At 40.4% G+C, this 15457-nt stretch overlaps 1 protein-coding gene across 1 annotated transcript in view; it reads left to right on the top strand.

The window, feature by feature from the left end:
* hydin (HYDIN axonemal central pair apparatus protein) overlaps positions 1-15457 on the top strand; it is a 62296-nt gene that overhangs the window by 41423 nt on the left and 5416 nt on the right. The window contains exons 41-79 of the mRNA XM_026366147.1: positions 132-319; positions 572-646; positions 962-1145; positions 1263-1404; positions 1748-1892; positions 2022-2115; positions 2240-2343; positions 2901-3065; positions 3256-3465; positions 3619-3825; positions 4003-4229; positions 4321-4503; positions 4958-5077; positions 5183-5342; positions 5434-5606; positions 5722-5920; positions 6061-6154; positions 6230-6323; positions 6459-6627; positions 7150-7232; positions 7509-7661; positions 8043-8148; positions 8511-8715; positions 8934-9166; positions 9245-9393; positions 9525-9720; positions 9887-9995; positions 10469-10705; positions 10908-11050; positions 11328-11555; positions 11641-11801; positions 11989-12083; positions 12195-12420; positions 12756-12956; positions 13048-13174; positions 13632-13797; positions 14127-14274; positions 14532-14739; positions 14843-15064. Of these exons, the coding sequence (XP_026221932.1) occupies positions 132-319; positions 572-646; positions 962-1145; positions 1263-1404; positions 1748-1892; positions 2022-2115; positions 2240-2343; positions 2901-3065; positions 3256-3465; positions 3619-3825; positions 4003-4229; positions 4321-4503; positions 4958-5077; positions 5183-5342; positions 5434-5606; positions 5722-5920; positions 6061-6154; positions 6230-6323; positions 6459-6627; positions 7150-7232; positions 7509-7661; positions 8043-8148; positions 8511-8715; positions 8934-9166; positions 9245-9393; positions 9525-9720; positions 9887-9995; positions 10469-10705; positions 10908-11050; positions 11328-11555; positions 11641-11801; positions 11989-12083; positions 12195-12420; positions 12756-12956; positions 13048-13174; positions 13632-13797; positions 14127-14274; positions 14532-14739; positions 14843-15064 (6329 nt within the window). The remainder of the gene's footprint in view (positions 1-131; positions 320-571; positions 647-961; positions 1146-1262; positions 1405-1747; positions 1893-2021; positions 2116-2239; positions 2344-2900; positions 3066-3255; positions 3466-3618; positions 3826-4002; positions 4230-4320; positions 4504-4957; positions 5078-5182; positions 5343-5433; positions 5607-5721; positions 5921-6060; positions 6155-6229; positions 6324-6458; positions 6628-7149; positions 7233-7508; positions 7662-8042; positions 8149-8510; positions 8716-8933; positions 9167-9244; positions 9394-9524; positions 9721-9886; positions 9996-10468; positions 10706-10907; positions 11051-11327; positions 11556-11640; positions 11802-11988; positions 12084-12194; positions 12421-12755; positions 12957-13047; positions 13175-13631; positions 13798-14126; positions 14275-14531; positions 14740-14842; positions 15065-15457) is intronic.

Below are 15457 nucleotides of genomic sequence, written 5' to 3'. Positions count from 1 at the left end.
AATACTGTAATAATACTACAGTAGTATTACAATAGAAAGTTAGCACGGTACTTTTGCTTAAGTAATATGCTTACACAAAGCATTTTAAATTATATTGATACATGAAGGTGAATATGTCTACCTGCTTCCAGCTCAAGCACTTGAAGATACCACAGAACTGGAACCTGGAGCACAAGTTGAACCTTTAGATCCAGCTCCAAATTCAGATCCAACTCTACTTGATGTGAAGGATTCTGCCAAACCTAGTGACGACAGCTGCAGTAGAAATGATTCCAAAGCACCTCATGAGATTGACAGCACACGCCTTGGACTTTGCCTGGTATATTTTGTAAAACTGTCTGGTCATCTGTTGTGTTATAACTTTGTGTAGAGCTGTTAAAACAAGGTCGTCTAAGTTTTGGAATTTCCATTCTGCTGCTTATCTGGAGTCAGTTTGTGGCCTTTATCTTTTCAAGCAAAACCTCCCTTTTTGGTATTCTGTAAGAAAATTAATAAAAGTCTCTCTCTATTTATATAAAAGAACAGATATAAGAATTAATTAATGTATTACATTGGTGTGATGTGGTTTCAGGGAGGAGATGTGGCCACAATCGGCAGTCTCCTACCTGAACAGCTATTGGTTGATATCCTTGCCGAAAGATTTCAGGTAAGGTGTTTTGTACTGATGGTAGCAGTAGAACAGTGCACTGAGTGTACAATACAGTATATTATGGTAATATTGTGTGACATACTGTATTACAAAATATAATATCTGCTAGGGCACAGTGTGATACAGTTGGACCTTACAGATAGGCCTACTCAAAATGGTCATAAGAAAGATTACTGGTTTATGGCTATTAGAAGAGTGATATCTGATATGTGTCATGTTTAATTCCTAAGGAGGCTTCACTCTAGTTTGACTTACATCTTTCTCCTCTTTGGTTTTTCATTTCTTTTGGTTCTGCCTTCACTGTGATAACAGTTAAGCGACTGTCACTGTGGCCTAGTGATTGATGGACTGGAGTCTGTGTACACACAGTCAGTGACAAACACACTCCAGGTTGTCCTAAAGGCACTTAATAACCGTAAACACATCTATGTAGTCCACCTGTCTATCTCCTCTGCTGCCCTAAAGGCACAGGAGAGAGCCCAAAGAGAAACTGAAGGTAAGAAATGCACTAGCGCACACACGCATACTGTGCTCTCACGTAAAGTTAGGTTATTATATCTATTCAAAAAGACTAATAATGCTGGACTTGGAACTGTCTTTATGCGTCATTTAGAGGCTCTGCAGAAGGAAAAAGCAGACAGGGAGGAGCAGTGGCTGCAGGAGCTGGATGAGGAACAGTATGAATCTCTGCCAGAGGAGCAGAAGGAGTATATTACCCAGCAACTCAGAGAGAAACTGCGACATCACAACCTCAGGTATTGTGTGCAAAATCTGCAGCCCAAACGCTTTCTCCTTATCTTATAGTTCATAGATCACAGTCATGAGAACATGACTGCACAAACCTTTGATGGATCATTCCATGACATTTTAGGTCAAAATGTGACGATATGAAAATATAAGTATGATCAAATTGAACAGTGTGTCTGCACACCTGGATACGTCCATATTCCTCATTTGATTTGGATTAGACTGTTCAAACCATGAATAGATACTGGTTCCACCCTATACTGTACATAGTGAGAATATTTTTCACCATTTAAAACACAATGTAAGTGTATTTACAGTTTGTTTTTTTATATGTGTACACATGTATTAAAGGGAGCGCGAGCGAATATCAAAAGTGCAGGAGGAAAAGAAACAGGATGAGATGAAGAGGTTGAAAGATGATGATCTGAAGAAGAAGAGTAAAAAGGATGGAAAATATGCCACTAAAGAAGCGTCAAGAAAAAAGGACGGGAAGCAGGTCTTTATTTGTGTCACATTCCAACAGGCTTAAATGCACAAAATTACACAATTACTCCCAGAGTCTCCCAATTGGTGATCATAGAATCCCCATAGATCATAGAATCCCTTTGTTTCATTTTGTCTTCAGTCAACAGATGCTGTGAATGGACAGAGGATGTCTTCCTGTAACAACTCTAAAGAGTCACTAGTGGACGCAAGAGAGCAGTATAACTTAAATGGAGGTGCAGGCAACTGTAAAGAATCCTACTTGCTGTTGCAGATAGAAAGTTTGAATTATGTTTTAACCCTCTGGCACTGGGACAGTGTGAATTAGCTGCTGACATGTGGTTCTCTCTGCTGCCACAGGGCATTATAACAAGGAGATGGACGATTCACAAAAGCAGACAGAGAACACCAAAGTGTTACACGCAGAGTCTCCTCAACCCACAGACAAGCTAGAGAGAGAAAAGGTATGTTGATTGCCATGTAAAGGCTCTATTAGTTAAAAGTCATTACTTACTATCCTCCCTTTGCCTGATGTTAAGCATGAGGATGAAACATTCTGTTTCTAAGCACAGATGGATTGCCCAACCTTGTGAACATACCGTGTAACAAACGATTGGATAAAATGAAAGAAATTTTCTTTTCACTTCACAAAATCAGCTACGTATGAATTTTTCAAATCTTTGCATACACGTGTATCTATGTCTCAACCTGCATACTGCGCATACAGTAATCTAATGTCATTCAGTCATGGATTTACTTTTATACTTCACTTGATGTATGTTTGCACTCTCGCAGCTCATGCAGTGACTGTAATGCTGTGGGCCTTTTAGTTTGAATACGTTTTGGGAGTTCAAAAAGTAATAGATCAGATACAGATGAAGGTAAAAATCATCATATTTGATATTGAGAGAGGTCTTTGACCTATAAATAGTTGGAACTGTAGGCTTAAAAAAGGATGCAAGTTCTGTTCAGTTCTGTTTGCTGATGATAACCTAATTGTAACCTTTTTCCTTTTCTCCAGTCTAGTGTGGATGAGTCGCACTCCCATTTCATTGCATATGAGCAGATCCAGGAACAGGTGGAGCACATCCTTCAGAACTGGGACTTGGCTCAGGGCTTGTTGCTTGTCCCACTGCCCAGTGAAGAGACCCTACCAGTGCCAGAGGAAGCCCCAGCAGAGAAACAGGTCAGTTAGCTGACTCCAAAAATACAATTTGCTCATAGCTGTTTGCAGTTTGTCTGTAAACAAAAATTAGGAATATTTTACTATTCCAGTCCAAACTTCACACTTATGGGAATGAAAATTTGGAAAAATGGCAACAATGCTAAATTAACCACAGCCACACCACTCTCATTGATTGTAATCTTGTGTACAGAGCCCTGTTGGCAGAAAGAACAAAAAAGCCAATAGCAAGAGCTTGTCTCCAACACCCAGTCAGACAGCGGCTTTAGACGAAACAGACAAGGAAGAAGACAAGGTGTCTCCACAGGACACCATCTTTCACATTGTGATAAATGTTACTGGGAAGGACTATCTGAGTGCCACAGAGATGCTCAAATACAGCACCCTGCCTCCACTGGATGAGGTATTGCTACTGTAGCGTAAAGCTGCATTTTGATTGTTTTTGTTGTTAGTATACAGTAATTTACTGTGTTTTTCCCCCAAAATGAGCATATTACTTGGTTTTTCATTTCATTTCATTTCCTAATCACGTTCTTTCTTTATTTGGTATCTCTAGGTGTTGGATGATCTGGGGTTGGGACCTAGCGGCCCACCCATTCCTCCCACCATCACCTTCTCTATGGTACCTTTTCCCAAAGACAGGGAACTATCTAACACTCAACTCACTTGTGACTGTTTTACCTTTCTGGCCACTTCAGGGCCAGATGAACAGGGTGAGAAGAAGAAAGATTCAGAAGAGGATCTGCAAGCATCAGTAATAAAGGTATTGGTCATTTCGCACACTCACACATAGTTAGATGTATACACATTAACAGCATGCTGACGCTACTTTATGGAAAGATTTAAATTCTAAATCAATCAAAAGTACAAATTGATATAGACATTTTCTATTGTAAAATAAAATGACATTTGTGTGTTTGTGTTTTTATGCACACTAAAGGAAGAGGTAGAGGCAGTGGCTTCTAGAAGTCGCGGAAAGGGCAGCATTAAGGAGAGTGCTGTAACAAAAGACAAGGATAAAAAGGTCAGAGAAAGTCAGAACAGCAAGAGACGAACTTCAGCCAAGACAAAAGTGAAGGGCTTGGACCACTCACATATCTCCACCTTATCTGACTTCACTGAACAAGATCAACGCTATGAAAACTTGGAGCTGAAACGCAATCAGAGGCAAGGATAAACAAATAAAGTCACTTTTGTTTCACTGTGGATATTTTTACTTTTGTTATTTTACTTACTGTCTGTATGTATTGATTTGCAGCCTCACAACATTTCGCTGGGTTGTACCAGCCAAAGGCGAGGTAGTTCTGAAGATCTGGTTCTACTCCGACTCCCCAGGGAAGTTTGAACAGACCTTCAACTTTGAACTACTGGGGACCCAGAGACACTACCAGCTTGTGTGCAAAGGAATCTGCACTTATCCCTCCATGTGCAAAGACTACATGTGAGTCAGCATTGATTAATAACATAATGTAGATGTGGAAAGAAGGAAACTGAGGGAAACTGAAGTTGTGTACACAATTTTAGAGAGGACAATAGAAGATTTCAAAGGTTTAATGTTTTTCTTTGATCTGCTAACAATGTCTGTGTTGTCCTTTGAGAAAAAAATCTGAAATACAGCCTTTGTCTACATAGAATTTATTACAGCCGATTATATGATTTCAAAAAGTTATGTAACCATCCAACATGCAGACAACAGACTGGTATGCAGCACAGACGCCACCAGCTCACAGAATAACAATTCACATTAGCTTCCTGTCTAAACTCTCCTTTTTATCAACTTACAGACATGAACACATGTCATCCATGTCTTAGCAACCAAATATTGAAGAGAAGTGCCTTTCTAATCTAAACATGATTTCAGTTGGATTACAAGCCAACATATGATGTTTCCCCAGGACTATTTTTGCTCTGAGTAAGAAGGTGCAGCAAATGGAAGAAGGGCTCCAGAAGACTTACATAGTTAAACCTGGATACTTTGAGTTTGGACCACTACTTTGTAGCAAGACCAGAGACAGGTAAAAAACAAAGTGATGGCATTAGATGGCTTAGTGTGTCTATGTCACTCATTGCCTTTATAGTTGTACTATTATATGTATATGTATATGTATGTATTTGTGTAGATACAAGGAAAATAGGTACCCTGAGAACACAGAGAGACTGGTGATTCATAACAATTCAGGTCTGGAGGCTGAAATCCAGTTCCGTTTCCAGCACGATACCCAGGCCACTACATATCTGCTGGACCCCCCAACCATGACTCTCAAACCAGACCAGAAACAGGTACTGCAGTATTGTCTATCACAGTTTCTTAAATAATTCCAGGTGACTGATAATCGTTACTACAAGTGCACTGTGTATTATGTTTTGCTAGGAGTTGACAGTGTGGGCCTACCCAACAAAACCAGGACAAATAAAGGACAGTGTAGTGTGCTTTATTAAGGACAATCCAGAGTCCTTTATTATCAGCTTCTCCTGCTGGGGTGTACGGCCAGACCTGGAGCTCGAAAGCAAGCATTTGCACTTCGACAGGATTTTGCTTCACAGGTATCAACATTTGAAATGCTAGCTCACAAAATTTTTCCATAATCATTTTCAGTTCTTGGGTAAATTAAACTGCCGATCCCTTATTTCATTAACTAACATCCGTCACTTTCTCTAGGCGAGACACTCGTACTGTGACACTACATAATAGGACAGCTCTGCCAGTATCCTGGAGACTGCAGGGTCTGGAAGAGTTGGGTGATGAGTTCAGCATGCCACAGGATCAGGGAATCATCTCAGCTAACTCTTCCTTTCCCCTGAGCTTACACTTCAGGGCCAGGAAGCCACTCCATATTAAAAAGATATTGCGTCTGGAGGTGAGATACATAGTATAAAAACAGAGTAAAATTAATGTGATACCTCAAAATGAAGTATGATCTGGTTCCAAGAACAAGGGCCTGTGTATTTCATAATCTGTTGCGTGCGTGTAGAGAATGTGTTATGTTTTCTGCTTCAGGTGTCTGATGTGGAGAAGATTCTAGGCATCGTACACACCGAAAACATACAGGTCACAGCTGAGGCCTATGATATAGCTCTGGATATTTCACCAGGTAGAATGAGTGAGCTGCTTAAATTCAAATTCTAATTAAAACATGACATTAGACATACTGTTGTTTCTGTGGCAGATGGCTGTCTGGACTTTGGAACCATCAGAGTATTTGAAGAGACCAAACTTTCTCTCAGGATGAAAAACCAAGGAAAATATGAAATAGCCTACAAGTGAGTGTATTGAAGTATGAATAAACTGCATAAGCATGTCCTTGTATTTCAGTTTTCAACCTCTGAGTTCCACTTGAAGTAAATTTTATTTCACGGTGGGACTGTTTTTTACTTTTCTTCTTTTCTTTTCACAAGGTTTACATTGGAGGGCACGGATCCATCTCAGCCAAAGCTAGATTCCATTTTCACTGTGTCCCCCCAGTGTGGTAGTCTAATGCCACACGAGAAGCCCACAACAGTGCAGATCATTTGCAAGCCCAACAGAGAAGTCCTAATTAAAGAGCAGCCTATCCTGCCCTGTCAGGTATGACTCACCCACTCATATCCAGAGCTGGAGGTTTAAAGCGCTGAAAAGCATTTTCAAACATTGTAAAAGTTTTGGGTACATAACTTTTTGATATGATTTTACTTTTTTATGATGAAAAGGGTGTGCCCTCCACAGTGTCTTTCTTCAGTCAAAGAAAACGGTTTTGCAACGGTTTTGAAGACCTGTTTTATATCAGAACTCAAAACACAAGGCACGATTATGCACAACTGGCATGTGTCGGTGGTACTTCTCTATGCATCCCTTATAATCACATAATTCCAGCTGGGGTGTTTTGCTGCATGCCAAAAACAAAACCAAATAACTAAAAGAGGATTATATGTAAATGAAAGAAGCAAGATGCTCAAGTTTCATTGAGACAAGTACATCATTTACTTTGTCAAGTTCCTCCCTGTCATGATTTTTTTTTATTGAACTGAAACTTGAAAATTAGCCCAGTCGGTCCTGCTGTAAGTGAAATAAAGATTACACAAACTGACTCATTAAACTTGTCTTCTGCAGGTGATTGAACCCAGTCTGGGGAATGGAGGAGAAACCATAGCCATCATAGCCATCAAGGTGTCAGTACAGTCCATCTTCTCAAGGTCTAATCTTTTTTTTATATGTATCAGCAGTTAAGAAACAATATTGTAGTAAATTCTGATTTCGATCATTTTGCATCCCTCACTAAACGTTCTTTTTGGATTCTGCTGAATGATCTTTGTACAATTTAACATCACAGTTAGTATGTTTTGCTTAAAAGTTATCAACATTTTTCACCTATAGTCTCATCAAAAATCTACAAGCTTCATTGTTTTGTTCAGTTTTCAGATTCAGCCTGTACGGGATTTATTATCAGTTTCTGTTATACTATTCTTCAGGTACAAGATCACACCTACATGTGACATCAATTTCGGCCCTCTGGTCTACGGCTGCAAGAAAAGCCAGAGTTTCACTATTGAGAACAATGGAGTGTTTGAGACCCATTTCACCATCTGCATGATCACAGACCACACTCTACAGGGGAAGCCAGGGTAGGAGAACAAACACACACAGTAAAACAAACAGTGTAACATACAGGATAAACACACACACACACACACACACAAGGCGTAACACTCCTCCAAAAACTAAGCTGTTTTTCAAAATGTGCCTTCAAACTGACAGAAAAGCTCAGTTGTTCTTGGCTTGTTGATGAGGTACTCTATATGCTGATGTCTGTTCACTGAAAGTTTCACTGAAGCATGATTTACCATCTGTTGCTAAAACAAATACAACTCATGTGGCAATTTATATTAGATTCAGAGGTATCAAATACTGCCTGAAAATATACACATATATACAAATAATTTTAAATCCGTTTGCACAAAGCTGTTCTAGATTGTGGTTTATACAATCCTGTGTCCTGGTCTTAGGTATCCAGGTAAGAAAATACCCAGAGAGAGCCATTCAGCAAGGCCCACTGGTACCTCGAGCAAAGTGAGACGTGAGTCCTTCCCCAAAGACGTTAATGTTACACAGGTGAGAAACTGTTTAGTTACTATACCCTGATTCAGTGAGAAAACAACCATAATGATGTTATATATTATATACAGTATATTTATATAAGCTTCATGTTCATGGTAACAGTAATTCAATAAGGTTAAACAGTTAAAGTTAAACTCTGCTATTTTCACTGAAACCATTTTAATAAAGAAAATTTTAATAGTCAGTTGACAGTTTAGTCTGTGGATGTTTTTATGTCTTTTATTTTACTTCATTGTTAGAAACACAACGGCCATACTGAAACCATGATAAACATTGTCCTTGTATCCATCTTCCACATGTCCCTCTACAACAACCTCGTCTGCACCTTCCTCTGAACCTCCCTGCGTCTCTTCTAGACCCGCCTCACAACGGGAGTCTTCTCAGTGTATCCCTGCACAGGGAGCCTGCAACCAGGGTCTCACCAGGTGGTGACTGTGGACTGTGCAGCTGAACAACTGGGTAACTGGAACCAGAGTTTGCTCATTGACATCAGTGATCGTGACCCATCAGACAAGCCTGGGGGCATACCGTACAGACTACTGGCTGAAATCTGCAAGCCAGGTGGGAACTATATGACCTTTTTGACAAACATGACCAGAGTTGTTGTGTGTTTCAAACATGTTACATGTTATATTATTTAGATTCTTCTGAAAGCACTGACTGTGTTTACATCAAGGATAAAGACAAAACTGGACTAATGTCCTCCCACACTCCTGGCTAACATAAAGTGCTATTTCTTTAACTAATCTAACTCTGCTGTTGTGTTTTATTTTCCCCAGGCATAGCCCTAGACATGGCCTCCATCTTTGAAGAGCACCATCTGTGCCACAACAGCGGCCAGCTCTCCTCTGAGCAATTTTGCAGTGCTGAAGGCATTTACCTCTTGGATGAGAAAAGGTTTATTTTCAACAAAGTCCTGGTTGGGCGAGCCGCTCAGGCTCGCTTCAAACTCACCAACAACAGCAAGGTGCCCTGTGAGCTCAGCCTGGCCATTAAATATGTTGGTACTAAGGTAAGACATTTATAACTATATGGTGGGGGGTGTTTGTGTGTGTAGGAGACGTTAAGAATGTCCTGTATTTCCTTTCAGACATCCCGCAACATAGAGGTTTTTGATTTGTCTGCTTCAACACTGAGCATTCCCAGCCAGTCATATTCATACGCTGTGGTCACCTTCACACCACAGACGATGCAGCTATACAGTGCAGTATTTGAGGCCACATTGGAAGGAACCACCAGGTAGATGACTGCACAACTGTGCATGCCATTTTGTCTTTGCTGCTCTTTTATTTCTGCAGCTACCGTGAGTAAAAGAAAACTGCCATTTCAGCTGGCCAGTGCCCACCTTTTCCTTCCTCTGTTGTATATAGAATGACACCCACATTTAAGACCAAGGTTCTGGAGTTTGACCTAATGGGAGAGGGAAATTTACCCAGTGTATGTGTGGTGCGTCCGGCTCTGAAGAACAACAGAGGAAGTCCAATGTTACAGTTCAGACGGGCGTTGATAGGACGAAGGCATACCCTGCCCCTGGTGCTGTTAAATGATGGAACTATTCCAGCTAATGTAAGACACATTACTCTGTCCTTTTATTGTATTATTGATCTCGGCCAACCCCAGTACCATTTCTTTTTGCAACAATAGTTACTATTTTATTAGAACACGTCACATGAACATAATACACTACCTGGGGGTAAATGTGTTAAAGGTCCTTTGTGGTTTTGCTGCATAGGTGCAGATTGACATGCTGGATAAACATGGTGTGTTCACCCTCAAAGCTGCTCCTGGCAACACTTCTAGCACCATCCACTCCAAACAGCTGGAGGGCACCTCTGACTCAGGTAAAGTGTAAAGTGTATACTGTATGTCCTTACCCCTACACTGTGACAGACTGTTGCTTGGATTGGATTCAACCTCAGTGGCATTTACTGGGAAGGCTGTAATTATTTCCAAAACCTACACACAAACATAGAAGTTTCTCATTTATTTTCGGCAATTGGTAACTATGAATTCCCTAGAGTGCGGGGGTGGATGTGACTGTGAATGGTTTTCTGTTGTCGGATTGGCTCCAGCACTCTCATGACCCTTAAGAGGAAAAGTGGTTAGGATGATGGATGGATGGATGATGGATGGATGCGAGCATTTAAGGAGAAAATCACATTTACAAATTACTCTAGAAATATTATCCTGTTTTATCTAAAAGAAATATTTCAAATTGTCAGTGATATTGTTATGTTGCTCTAAAAGCCAGAATATTTATGAGCTCCATATTCAATCTGCTACAGACATTCATCCTCTTTTCCTTCTTCCATAGACCGTCAGTTGGTGCACAGAGCCATCCTAAGGCTGAATAGTAATGAACAGGTGGAGTTTGAGGTCAGCTTTTGTTCTGACAAGCCCCGCAGTGTTAAGGCTACAATGTCACTGCAGGTGCAGGATAACCAGTACAACAGTACTATAATACAAGTGGCTGGAGAGGCTTACCAGGAAATCGTCTCTCTTGACATTAGCGGGACATTGCAGGAAATGACTCAGGAAGATGATGAGAGAGGTAAGATAAGAAAGGAGACAGAGACAAATCACCTGGTGGGAATGTAAGTTTGAAGGGTATCTCAGCCATATTTAACATGAACACTGCTTACTGTCTGATTGTGCACAAAGAAATGCTGTACTGTAAGATGTAGCAATTATGTAATACGATGCTAGGATTTTTACACCTTCTTTTCACCTACAAACCTATTTATGTCTCCCAGGTAATTATGAAGTTCTGAATTTTGGTGACTGCCATGTAAATTGTTCGTACCAGGAGAGTTTCACCATGACCAATCACAGCAGCAGCCAGGTGGTGAGGTTTGAATGGCCTCCTGCTGGACCCAATATCAGCTTTTCACCACAGGTAAAGCACTGAGGGAAGTAACATTAACATTATCAAGAAATTAAGTAATACTTCATTTTTAATGTAAAAAATAAATGAAGGCCAAAAGAATCAAGAATCTAATATGAAGAGATGAACACAGACATGTGAAATGCTGACACCTGTCTTTTCTAACATAGTCTGCAGTCAGGTAGACATGCTGAGGAGACAAAACAAGGCACATGGTATCTATTATGCAACAGTAACATTAGAGTAACTTTCCTGAATGTGATTAAGAAGAATCTGCCTTTTGCTACAGGTTGGACACCTTCATGCTGGTTGTTCTAAGGAAGTGACTGTCACGTTTAGCTCCAGTCAGCCTGTTACTCTTAGGAGCCAGCCAATGAGATGTAAAGTTTGTCAGGTGGAGTTCCAGCAGCCACTAGAGGAAGTGGCAGACTGGGACGACCGACAGAGGACAGTGCAGTGGCTCAGTGACTCACAGCAGACTTTGGGAACACAAACACAGCAACCTGGGAAGAATAAGGTACACATGTTGAGAAGAGATTTTGAAGAGAGAGTTTGCAATAACAGTTAACCAACCATAAACATACACATATGCTTGTATTCAGGTGATAAAGACAGATCCTGAACCATGCTGCTCTGTGATTGAGGGGTCGCAGTGGGAGCTGGAATTGCGTGTCAGCGCAGTTTGTGACTATGTGAAGTTCACCTGCAACACAGACACCATCCACTTCAAAGACACAATGCTGTACCAGACCAGACTCCATCAGTACGTCAGCCTCTGTGCACAGTATATAGCAGTTACATTAGTCTAAATGTAACAACAAATAGTCAATGACTCTCCATACAAAGATTTTAAACTTATTTTTTGGGGTATCCTCAAGGCTCAGATATTAAAGTTGATATGTGTGTGTATGCGTGTGTGTGTGTGTGTGTGTGTGTGTGTGTGTGTGTAGACTACAGATAGTGAATCAGGGTGGTGTCAAACTGGAATTCTCCTGGCAATTTCTTATGTATCCAAGCAGCAATATTGTCAGCAATGACCAAAGAGGTAACAAAGAGCAATGAGTGCTTGTTTACTTGTTAAAAATTGATCTAAAGTTAATCATAACATGATATATAAAAAGCTTGTTCAAATGTGGGCATGTGTTGTCTGTATTAGATGGAACATCGTCTCGACCTGGCAGCCGGTCAGCAGCAGCATTGACTAGAACCCGTCCTGCCAGTGCTCTGGCCAGTGTAATGTCTCTTCTGATAGGGAACCCTGAGCTAACGCCCTTCAGTGTTGAGCCCAGTGCAGGGGCCATACAGCCAGGTTCAATGCAGAACTTCACCATTCGCTTTTCACCTTTGGAGGTGGCCCACTTTCAGGGCACGCTGGTCTGCAGGTAAATGCTACTACATTTTCTACTGTGGTGTAGAATCAATGGATTATTAATCTGCCCATTAGAAGAGGTGTGCATCTGCATTTAATGATCTGCTATTTAATTGATCTAACATTAGTAAAGTATTGGACTCTATGACCCTCTTAAAAAACAATGTTTAAAGCAATGAATAAAGTGTAGTAGTAAATTACATATGTTTGTCATTTTGAATACTTATATCACTTTTAATATTAGGGATTATTTGACATTTGAAGGACAGGATGAATATAAGGAAGTTAATAGCTGTCTTGACAAGAATCGTAATAATTATAAACCTTTTATGTGTGCATTTCTTGCAGGATCCCCAATTTGCAGGATGGGGATCAGGCTCCCTGTATCTTAGTGTGTGGCCGCAGCCTACTGCCCCACTGCCACTTTGATCTTGAGGAATCAGACTACATCAGTGGGAACCGCCGCAATCCTGAATTCAGGGGCTCTCTTGACCCTAACACCCGGGTCATAGAGTTTAACGTTGTTGGCATCTCTGCACCAATAACAAGGTGACAGAGAAAGAGAGAGATGAGAGTTTCTTATTCCCATCAAAGTAAGCCCTCAGTTTTAATACAGAGTGTGATTTTGTTCTCTAAACAGATGCTTTAGTGTGGTGAACCCAACCAATAAACCCTATTCATTCAAGTGGAAATGTGAAGATAAAGGTGGCAGCCCATTCCACTGTCTCACCCAGTGTGGAACCATTCAACCTGGAAAGAAAGTGGAGGTAAGGACGGAAACACACACAGAGTGATTGAATCTCGTAACATTTCTCTTCTCTTCACCTACAGCGTGTCATCTTAGTCACCTTGTCCTATTCTTCTTCATTTCATTGTGCATTAATCAATTTCAATCTCTCTCCTGATTTAAAGTTTTTTGTCTCCATCTCATTACTTCTTCAGTGTTCCGTGTCCAACTTTATCACAACTAATCTCATTTTAACTGCATCCTTCCTTCATTTGATCCAATCCCATTTTAATTTAATCTTATTCTATCAATTTCCAGCTCAACTTGTCTGATCTAATATATTCTAGCTGGTCCTTCTCTATCCTCTTCCCTCTCCCTTTGTGTTTTCTGTAAGTGATGTGTTTTCATCATCATCCTCGTATGCTGCATGCCCTTTCTTTGTCTTGAGTTGTAAAACACTTACAGTATAAACCTCTGCTCTGTCTGTGTATATACAGATGTGTTTTCAATATGTAGCTGACCAGCTGGATACAGTGGAGTCATTCTGGAGCTTTGTGATTGAGACTCTGTCATTGTCTGTTCCCTTCCTGTGTGTGGGCCACACTAGAGAGCCACTAGTCTATTTCAGCAGACCTCACCTTGACTTGGGAGAGCTGCTTGTTGGTATGTATGGTACACATGGCAAATCACACACCTCTCTCAAGTTTGCATCACACAGGGTCTGCACCCGCTGAGGTTTCTATTTTCTGCACATACAGTAAATATTTAGTTTTATATCTGAGTTTGCAGGAATCTTGTGTTTACCAGTATCATTGTAAAAAAACTTGAGTTTTAACTTCAGAATTAGGTTTAACTATGTTAAAATTAGCATATGGGTTAAGGGTATGCACAGTATAAAGCTACAGTATGTTGGATGCTCTATTTTACCATAGTAGATGTTAGTATTTATAAAACAGTACCAAGTTTGTGTGTTTGTGTATGTGTGTGTACAGGTCGTAAAGTTGAGCAGACAGTCAATGTGGTGAATGGAGAGTCGGAGGTCTTCCACTTCTCAGTCGTGCAGTCATCTCTTCTCTGTGAAGACCAGCAGTCCAGCCTCATTGTGCAGCCTATGACTGGCAATGTGGCACCTAAAGACAGGTTAATGACTCTATAACAATTAAATCTCATTTCCAGAAATGTTGGGACTGCAATTGAGTAAAGGTTCCAATGTTTAAAACACTACTTGTAAAACTGAAAAACAAAATATAAATACATTATAAAGTAATGCAAAAATTTAAGAGTTTTCTGGTTTTATAATATTTTTTGGGTGAGGTGTCACCATTATCTCCCTCTAACAGCACATTATAGATTTCCACAGAGAGCAGTTCATCAGTTGTTGTCAACTCTTGGTGCAGGCTGCTGTTATCAGTATCCTTCACACCTTGCCGGGAGGGCTATGTGAGCTTCAGATTGGTTCTGAGGGTGAAGAGGAAGTCAGAGCCCCTCACACTCACTGTTAAGGCTGACTGTTTCACCATGAGTGCATTGGTTCGAGTTGAGAATCCTGATGGAGGGTTCAGAGAGATCCAACCCCACCACGAAGACACTCTGGACTTTGGAAATGTCAGCACACACACTTTCTTGACACAGATAATATTCACATGCACAATTACATGCCCTCCTGTGAGAAGTTTAATGGTGACAATCATCCTTCTGTTATTTGTAGGTGGGCATTTCAGAGCAATCCACCTTTAATTTCCTGGTGTCCAACCTGGCAAGATTCAACCTGAATGTGAACTTTGAAGTAACAGGTCCCAGTGAGCTGCTCCAGCACTTAGAGGCAAAGCCAAAGAATCCAGTTATTGAAGTTGGAAAGCAGCTGAAGTTGTCGCTCTTCTTTTATCCAAAGAGCATTTGTAACCTCCAGGATATTAAGCTGAGTATTAAGGTGAGATGCTGATCACCTAGAAACAGCTCTGGCAGTTTAGGGGAAGGAAAGCAAATATCACTATACATGACTGTAAATCAAAACTAACATAAATTACATTAAGTGAAAAAATACATCTTTCAAAGATCTAACTGAAAAAAGGGATATCTGAAATTATAGTTAGGATCCCTCAGTGGCTTTTTGTTTCTGTTTTCTTAACCCCCCCAGTATTAATAGATGTTGAATGGTTGTAATTGCCTTTGAAATCACTAAATACAATTGCAGTGCCACAAGTGGAGTGTATTCTGGCATTGCATGCCAGTGAACAAATTGGCTCTGTATTCTTTCTTAATGGTTCATCCTGGGTCTACCTTCTATCTGTCTTTTACTTGTCTTTTTCTTGTTTCATTTCAT

This window comes from Anabas testudineus, chromosome 6 (genome assembly GCF_900324465.2).
Source record: "Anabas testudineus chromosome 6, fAnaTes1.2, whole genome shotgun sequence".
Classification (NCBI taxonomy): Eukaryota; Metazoa; Chordata; class Actinopteri; order Anabantiformes; family Anabantidae; genus Anabas; species Anabas testudineus.
The sequence above is the reverse complement of the archived record's forward strand: the minus strand, read 5'-3'. Positions and strand labels throughout refer to the sequence as shown.